Source organism: Epinephelus fuscoguttatus, linkage group LG8 (genome assembly GCF_011397635.1).
Source record: "Epinephelus fuscoguttatus linkage group LG8, E.fuscoguttatus.final_Chr_v1".
Lineage (NCBI taxonomy): Eukaryota > Metazoa > Chordata > Actinopteri > Perciformes > Serranidae > Epinephelus > Epinephelus fuscoguttatus.
In genome coordinates, this window is record NC_064759.1 from 38,309,451 (window position 1) to 38,318,912 (window position 9,462).

Here is a 9,462-nt window from a genome sequence, read left to right on the forward strand (position 1 = left end):
GTGTACCTACAGAAACAGCAAGCTCAGCGTCCATGGCGACCGCTCCACCCAAAACGCAGTCTCTTCAACGTAAAAAACACGGACAACAGCACAACTTACAAACGTTGTGCATCCACCAGTACACCTTCCACTCCCCACGACAGGAAAAAAAGGGCATTAGCGGTAACGTTTTTACCGCCGTTTGGTTTGAGTTGCAGGTAGGAGTGTAACACTGGGGGCACGGCCGGAAGTGAAGGGGGTGAGCGATCCCTGAGGCCCCTGCACTTCCGTTAGTCGAAAAACTCCGGGCAGTGCCTCCAGAGGTAAAAGCAGATTTATTTTTTTTTTTTAAACGATGGATTTCCAGATTGCCAAATAACAAACTCTTGCATGACAGTCAAGTGGCCAAGGTGGAACTAGATTGCTACTTCCTGAAGGGACAGTTCACCCCTGAATCAATAATACATACTTCCTTACCCTTTAGTGCTGTTTATCAGTCTAGATTGCTTCAGTGCGAGCTGACAAGTGTCAGAGATATCGGACATACAGATCTCTGCCTTCTCTCGGGTATAATGGAACTAGATGGCACTTGGCTTGTGGTGCTCCAAGTGCCAAAAAAGTACATTTGAAAACTCAACAGCAATGTCTCTTTCCAGAAATTATGACCTTATTACTCAAGATAATCCGCAGACCTTGTCGTGAGCACTTTAATGTAGGAACCATTTTCTTCTACCAAACTACACCAACCAACTGTACCATTGTGTAAAAGGCAGCATGCATTTTGATTTGGGATGAACTGTTACTTTAACCAGGTAAACAGTGAGCCTACTTCTGCACCGCTGTACCCACATGTTGATTAATCCCCTATTTTATGATTGCGCTGACTGGCCAATCAAAAAGTTGTCAATCAAACTCAATAAAACAGAGTAATGACAACACCTTTATAAAGTGATCAGCTACATTGCAGGGGTTGGACAAGGTTAGGAATGAGATAAAGATGTCCACCGCACACACCCACCCAGGCTTACAACTGTCATCATTTTCAAAAAGTTCAGTTTTTAATCATCCACACTAAAATGTGAGGCCACAGTTTTTACAGGGCAGGTTGGTTTTTATTTGGCAAAGTGACTTTGTTTTTTTGTTTTTAGAAGTGAGACGTGAATAAATGCTAGCATGACGTGCAGTTGTAGTCTGAAAAAGTGTGTGTGCAGCCTGCAGTGGAAGATGGCCAGTGACTCTGCTGTCCTGTCTCCAGTGGACTGGAGTTCATTCCACCACTGCGGGACACAACAGAGAAGCGCACTGACCAACATGAGCGGCCACAGGGCCCTCAGGGTGACATTGTCAATGGTGCTGTGGTAGAGGAGCTCAGTGGTGTAGGGCTGGAGTGTAGGGTTTGACCAGGGCTTGTAAAACCCACGCAGCAGAAAAATGTTGGAACTGTATGTTTCTGCAACCACGGATACATTACATTTGCAAGTCACTATGTAGCAAATACATAACATTGTGGTTAACATGTGGTTAAGCTTCGGCACAGAAACCATTTGGTTATGGTTAGTAAAAGATCATGTTTTGGCTTAAAATACCCGTCTTTGGGGGCAAAATTTGGGGCCTCAACACTTGAAAAGCAGTGATGTCTCAGTAAAAAACAATACCCTTTCGTACCACTATCCCAGCAGGAAATGCAGCGATGTCTTTGTAAAGAATGATCGCTTATCGTGACACTGTCCCCGCTGGAAAAACAGGACAGGTCACTACAGAATATCCACGTTTGGTGCCTAAAAAATGCTGGAAACACAACAATAATTTGCTTAAACACAACCACTTTAGTTGTTTGCTGATCTTGAACAGTGGTCTGTAGCTTGGCAGATGTCTCATCACATCATCCACCATCCCCTCCACCTCTCAATGCCCAAGTCAGCACTTTTATTACATCATTTCAGAAACATTGATATGATTTGTATTAAACATGCCAGTGTAACCTATCTGTGGTTGCAGAAACACACAATGTCAACATTTTCTTCTGGCGTCTTGGCTGGCTTGTAAGAAGGAGCTGTGCTAACCATGTGAATGCTGCAACAGGGAAGGCAGGGTATAGCGGCTTTGTATGGACATACTCTTAATCACACATCCACATTTGAAGGCGCAGCCACACTCTGAACTAATGGCCTCTCTGTAGCTCCTCAGGAGCAGTTGCAGGTTAATTGCCTTGCTCGAGGGCATCTCAACAGCAGTAATGCTCTGTTAATTTACTTCACCGCCCAGATTGATCCTGCAGGTCCAGGAAGCAGACCGGCCTTTCCGTCACAACTGCAGGAAAGCAATAACTAGGTCTTTAAACAGGAGGATGGAAAATTATTTTAGATTTTTCATCATAAATACAATTGTCTTTGCAAAATTCAAAGTGGAAAAAAAAGACTACGAAGCAGTTTAAATGTGAAAACAAGTGATTTGTTAAGGCACCCAGTTAGAGGAGAAGGTACCTTTAATCCAATAATTTAATATTCCAGATAATCCATCTGGGGCTTTCCTCTTAATCTTGACAACACAACATGTCATCCTCACATTCACATTCACAGAACAAACAGACAGCTCTCTAAAGATTTGGCTCATGAGGATGGAATCTGGGCTCACAGATCAGAAAAGGTTGAGAAACCTTGCATCAGTCCATTAACCAGATTTGAAGCTATTAAAATCAAAGCATTCACGAGGCATCATGTTGCACAGTGCCACAATCTGCCATGTGACACAGCCCTGCCCACTGGGACTGGTTGGATCAACACTGTTACAAGGATATAAACAATAAAGCTGGCTCTTGAATGTGCTTTGTTAAAGCATCCGTAGAGCGGGGCAAGAGCCCGATCGATGCTCAGATGTGTTGATTTAGATGGGAGGAAAGATGGCCAATAGGAGATGAGCGTCAGCACGGCAGGAAAGTCAATGCCAATCTTTCTGCTCCCGCGACATCGACCCAAACTCACTTCTGTTCATTCCTCATCTTTTCTTATAGGGCTGCATCCAGCTATTCGTTCTCTACACACACTGCTTCAAAGGCCACTGAACTGAAGATCTCTGCCGAGGCACTGTGTATGTGCGTGTGTGTGTGTGTGTGTGTGTGTGTGTGTGCATGTATGAGAGAGAAAAAGCAGGGAAAGCGAGGAAGATGAAATGAGATATGATGGGTGCACCTTGACTGCCAGTGACGTGTGTGTGTGTGTGTGTGTGTGTATGATGATTCTTGTTCGCAGGTTGCTTTAGCAGCACAGCATTCATTATTGGATAAGAACTCTATTTTAAACCTGGAGTGAAAAGAGATGATGATGATGATGATGATGATGATGCAGGGAGTTAAACCTAGTTTGCACAAAACGATAACCTATATTTTATCAGGTCGTTACGATGAATCACAGGCAAGCGGTTTATTGGCATTGTCCAATTTTATTTAGCACTGAGAAGATTGTTTGGTAAATCAATTGACAGATAATTAATTCATTGTCTCTTTTCAAGCAAAACTGTGCCTCTTGTCACTGGGTCCAGCTTGTTAAATGTGAAGATTTGCTGCTTTTATTTATTTTATTATGACTGATTTTTTATGACTTCAGTTTTGGACTGTTGGTCAGACGAACCAAACAATGTGAATAAGTCAAGCTGGACTTTGGGGAACTGTAAGGGCCAATTTTAAGTGCCATTCCTAAACACACCCTTTATGGTGCTTACAATACTAAGCCATTAGAATAATAATTATTTGCAGATTTATATATTTATACATCATTTTTGTGTTGAGTCTCTTGCTTGAAAAGTTACAAAACAATACACTGTGGCTCACAAGAATGTCCGTACACTTAAAATAATAATACAGCTAACTGGCCATTACGTTTCAATTGTACATAATTGTAGGGATGTACAACAATATCGGTACATCATTGGTAACAGTTTATGGTCAATGTTGTGTGCTGTATTTTTTTAAAAAATAGCACAGTGTTGCTAATAATATGTTGCATCCACGTTAATGTGTATTTTCAGATACATTCTAATTAAAAAAAAAAAACTTGAATCAAAACTTATATTAAGACATCAAACAATAATTTGGCAGCAGTAACTCTGAGAAACCACTAAGGGTCGCAGACCCCATGCTGAAGACCCAGGGATTACACACATAAATAATTCCAATAATAAGGCTGGTTGCAGTCTTACACTATATATCTGCCAAACAAATCAAGCCTCTAGTATACATCACGCAGGGCTCCGAGAAATTAGAAATATATAGATATATATATATATTAGGGCTGCCACGATTAGTCGACTAATCGATGACTAATCGACTATTAAAATAATCGGTGACTATTTTAGTAGTCGACTAATCAGTTTGAGTCATTTTTCATAGAAAAGTACTATAAAAGTACCCCAAAATACTCTTACTGCAGCTTCTTACATTCAGATATTGGCAGTTTTACACACTCTCCCGTGACAGTGAACTAAATCCCTTTGGCGTGAGTATGAAACAAGACATTAGATGACGTAATTTTGGGGTTTGGGCAAGACAGACTGACATTTTTCAACATTTTAACACATTTTTCGATGAAATGATTAGTCGACTAATCGAAGAAATAATCGACAGATTAGTCGACAATGAAAATAATCGTTAGTGGCAGCCCTAATATATATATATATATATATATATATGTGTGTGTGTGTGTGTGTGTGTGTGTGTGTGGACAAAACAGTCTTCTACGTATGTGAAGAAGAGCAGAAAACTGAACAATTAAACAAAAACAAACATTACGAGAGAGCACAGACGTGCTCACACAGACACACGTGAAGTACTGTGTTTACATCAAAAATCACATCAGTATTGCTCAGTCTCCGCTATGATCTGGTATTTCCGTTAAGTTTCAACAAAATCTGCAGGAACACCTATTTATATTATGCCTCCTTTTTCTGAAAGAATTAATCAATATTACTCATTTCACCTTTTTTACTGAAGATCAGTTGAGGTGAAATGGTCTACCACTATTCATTCATATATATCAATGAATGATGGCATTTATGGGTGTACAAATAAGCTTCTGTACAATAAATGTACTGTAAGATCCATCATCTGTTCATGAGATTGGAGCACAGTATTAAAGATTATGTTTGATGGTCGTGGCTTTTTGAATGTATACTGATGATTCCAGCTGATAATCAGCTGATATCACAGATACATCAGTGGCAAAGAGAGACTGCAAAACAGAAATGTCAAAGATGTGTTTGAGGTCATTTAGAAACACTAGAACCATTACAGTGTTTGTCAGGTCACACTGTAAAAAAGTCCTGCTCAGTCAGCCCAGTTGCCTCCAGGAATGCCTCAGCATGTTTGTACAAACCGCAGATACTTTACAATTACATGTCATATCAAAGTTTCTATAGTGATGTAGTATATGAGTTGATTTTGTCATCAGGAGGTGGAAGGGTGGTGGACGCCTGCCAAGCACCAAGCTGCAGACCACTGATCCAGACCAACAAACAACAACACTGTTTGTGATTTAGGAAGCTTCCGGCTGCTTTTGCAACAACCCATCGCTGTTTTTCCAGCAGCTTTTTAGGTATCAAAAAAAGAAGTTGTTTTTAATAAGACATAGCTGTTTTTTCCTGCCAGGAGTGTGCCCCACAATTGCGTGAAACACAATTAGAAAATTAATTTCAATTAGAAAATTAATCGATCAGTTTATCTACATAAACTTAATCAGCAAATACCTTGATAACTGATTAACCCTTTAAGTTATTTTTTGAGTAAAACTCCTTTTTGCAACCAAGTTTCCAGAGTAAATGTTGGCAGTGTACATTTCTGCAAACCAAAGATAAATTACATCTGTACATTATCGTGTAGCAGATACAGTGAAACTTTACACTTTAACAATTAAGTGGTAGATGTGTGGTTAGGTTTAGGCACAAAAACAAAATGGTTAAGGTTTGGGAAATATCATGTTTTGGCTTTAAATACCCAGTTTTGGTGGAAATGCAGCAAAGTCTTGGTAACAAACAACCAGTTTTGTTGTTTGTTTGTCTCGGACAGTGGTCTGCAGTTTGGCAGGCGTCTTGTCTCGGTGCCACATAATCCACCATCCACCTCCCAATGACAGAGTCAGGGCATACACTAAATCCCTTCAGAAACATTCATATGATACATATGAAACATACATTGCCTATATTTTCTCTCATGAGTTTTCTCCAGTGTAATGTTCTTTAAGTTTCTTTGTTTTAAGTGATAGTAAGGTGAATATCTGAGACTACTGGTGGGACAAAGAAAGCAACTGCCAGGTGTCACCTTGCCCTGAATTAAACTGTAATGTTAATCTAACATTTTCAAGACCAGCGGATTAATCCATAATGAAAAAAATATGCTCATGCCTATTTAGTTAAATGGCAACAAATGGAAACAACACCTACTTAATAAAGTTCTGGCACTTTTTGTGAATACATAATGTTTTGGTCACCATGGTTTCACATCCTTTACTGCAATGAAGGACTGCTGAGTCTACATGGTTCACATGTTTTCTTGCATATACTGACTAAGACTTGTGTGTGTTAGAATTTATGCCACAGGCAGTTTTGTGATCATGACTCTGGTGATGATATTTAGGGAAAACTATGTGATCAGAATTGAGCAATCAACCTCAAACTCAATTTCCAGCAAGACATTATATCTCTGTGTCTTAAAGGACTTTGTCCTCAAAACTCTTTCTAAACCTAACAGCTTTTGTCTGCTAATAAAAATCTGTCAGCTCCCAAAAGGAATTCTGCTTTAGGAAATGTGGAAAGGCCAAGTTGATGTAGGTTTTCCATGGCTGCTAACCCCAACTGTGACCAGACATCACCTCGGCAGAAAGGAGCAGCCTTTACTGCTGCTGCTGCAGCAGCTGGAGACATTTCTCTCCTCACATTCTGTACAAAGGGCTGAAAAATGGCTTGGAAAATTGAGAACACGTCCCGTTACTCACCGATACTCCTGAAACTCTCGGACAAAGTTCTCCTCAACTTTTTCATTTTGCCGATTTTCTCCGGGGGCTGGGAGACTGGCATCAGGTCGCACATTTTTTTTTTCCAGCGAGTTTTCGCAGCGGACAGGCAGCGGACTGGCTGTGGTTTGAAGCGGGGAAGGAGGACCGGTGTTCAGTCAGCCCTGCGGGGCTTCTTCAGCCCAGCTGCAGCGCACTGGCAAACAGGAAACGGAGCCTCAACGGCTCTCACTTCTCTCATCAACTACTAACAACAAATGCCTTCTTGAGATTTTTTTCTCAAGAATGCAACTACATTTCCAAAGAGGCAATAAAAGTCTGAAGCAGACGCATCCAAACTGGAAACCGTGCGTAATTTGCTGCGTCTTTCTGGTGCGTCTTTTTTAGGGTTAGGATCCTGTAAATTAGATCTCGCTCTGACTTGGTTCTTTCTTCTCTCAACGTCCCAGTCGCTCCCTGCTCCACCGCAATCTAGATGTCATTTTTGGGATTCTCTCTCTGGTTTCGACCCTAGACCCCGCCCTGGATGCGATGATTGGAGAGCTCCCGTGGAGCACCGCGTTTCTATTGGTCCGGGAGACTGTCCGTCAAAGAGCCAGCACCGCCCTGTAATGTGTTGCAGGAGGAGGGATATTTTCATGAGTGAACCAGATTGTTGTCAGCGCTCCGGCTTGAGACTGCTGCCCTCTGCGAGACCCTGTTATTGTGTGCAGGTCGAGGTATTCCCCAGGCATCAGCTCCATCGCTGGTATTCCTGATTCCACCTGGGAATACATCATAGCTGATCTTTTAGACTTAATAAAAACTACCAGATCAACCTGGACTCTGCTGGGATTTGTGTTTGATTTATTTCATATGATGGAGGCAAATAAAATTTGGTGATGTGCATGAAAAGATTCAGTCTTTGTCATGCACGTGGTGACAATATTTGGGTATCATATCCATGCAAATAACTTGTGATCATATGAAATCACTAATATGCACCATTTCTGATTTTATAATGTTGCATAGTTTTACTTTCATGAGGTATTTTTTTATCTTCGCTTTCCCCTTTTTGCAAAAAAAAAAAAAAAAAACACTGCTTAAATTAAATAAGAATATCCAGCAGCCCATTTCTGCCACAATAATATCATATTTTGTCAGTTAACTTACATATAGTTGGGATTAAAGTGAGCTCTGGGATTAAAGCCATCAGAGCTATCCCAACCCTGCATCAATAATCTAAATCCTGCAGCAGTGAGCTCATGAGCTCTATTCTGCTCCTGTCATGTGTCTTTATGTGCTGGCTGGCATCTCCAATTTGATCATGTCTGTACTGCAGTCACCACAGCAGCTGCATGAGTAATTCAGAGGCATCAAAAGAACAATGGCGTAGCAGTGTACGTATACATAATATGTCTCGGTTTTGGATGTGGCCCTCAGTTAAGCTGTTAGAGACCAGCACGGTCTGGAAACATCTCAGGAATGCAAAGGGCTGAAATGTTTTCATAATTGCTTTGACTGGAGCACGCTGATAATTGAGACAAATGTACAGCTTCATTAGTTTGAGTTGGTCCTTCATTATGGAGCCATTGTTAATGATGCATGCACACATTTTTCATCAACCAGCACACCTCTACAGTCTGTAGAGAAGTATATATGGTGTGAAACAGAATCTTGTCTAGTGTAATAAGGGACTGTTCTTTACGTATGGGGGAGGGGAGGTGCAAAAAGGAGGAGGCTTGTCAAATTATTTTTTTTAGCACTGGGGTGGGACTGATGTTAGGGGAGGTATATATACCTTTAAATGGTTGTATTTTGTATTTATTTTACCACCGATTTGTAAAGAAAATAACTGGTTTGGAAGGCATGTTTTCTTAAAAAAAAATCATTAAAAATACATCATTTATCATAGCAAGAAACAGTGAAAACAGAAATTATCATTGGATTTTGAAATATCTATCAGTCCTTGAACACATCATGTGTGTCATACACTTCCATCAGACAAAAACATAACCAAATCTAATTTTATTTTACAAATTCCGAGTTAAAATTTCATCCAAAAAAAAAAAAAACCTGTTTATACAAGGGTAAAAAAGATATACATATTTTGTTTTCAATTTCAGGATTTTGTCTTCGACTTTTACTTTTTTTTTAACTTTTAAATTCAAAACATCAAAAGTTATGTTTTCATATCTAATAACAGATTATGATGGGAGGGGAGGCTCAAGGAAAAAGAAAAAAAAAGTCACCCCCCCCCCCCCCGATAACTAAAGAACAGTCCCTAAAAGGCCAGTAAAAGCCAGATCTATGACGCTTATATCAAAATGCTGAAGACAGGGTTTTGTAAAGTGGATTAGCAGGTTAAAAGAAATGTTGCATGGTGTTGGCACCAGATGGCAGTGAGGTAACTGCATCTGGAATCCTCTCAGGTACAGTAATGTGAGAGCTCCTCTGTTACTGTAACTAAGAACAAGTCGTGCATATTTAACTGAGCTCCTCTTTA

The 9,462-nt window shown here is 40.3% G+C and overlaps 1 protein-coding gene across 1 annotated transcript in view; it reads right to left on the reverse strand.

Moving 5' to 3' along the window:
- cdk14 (cyclin-dependent kinase 14) overlaps positions 1-7,446 on the reverse strand; it is a 278,138-nt gene extending 270,692 nt beyond the window's left edge. The window contains exon 1 of the mRNA XM_049584038.1: positions 6,960-7,446. Within this exon, the coding sequence (XP_049439995.1) occupies positions 6,960-7,053 (94 nt within the window). The 5' untranslated portion in view covers positions 7,054-7,446. The remainder of the gene's footprint in view (positions 1-6,959) is intronic.
- Between the last annotated feature and the right edge of the window lie 2,016 nt (positions 7,447-9,462).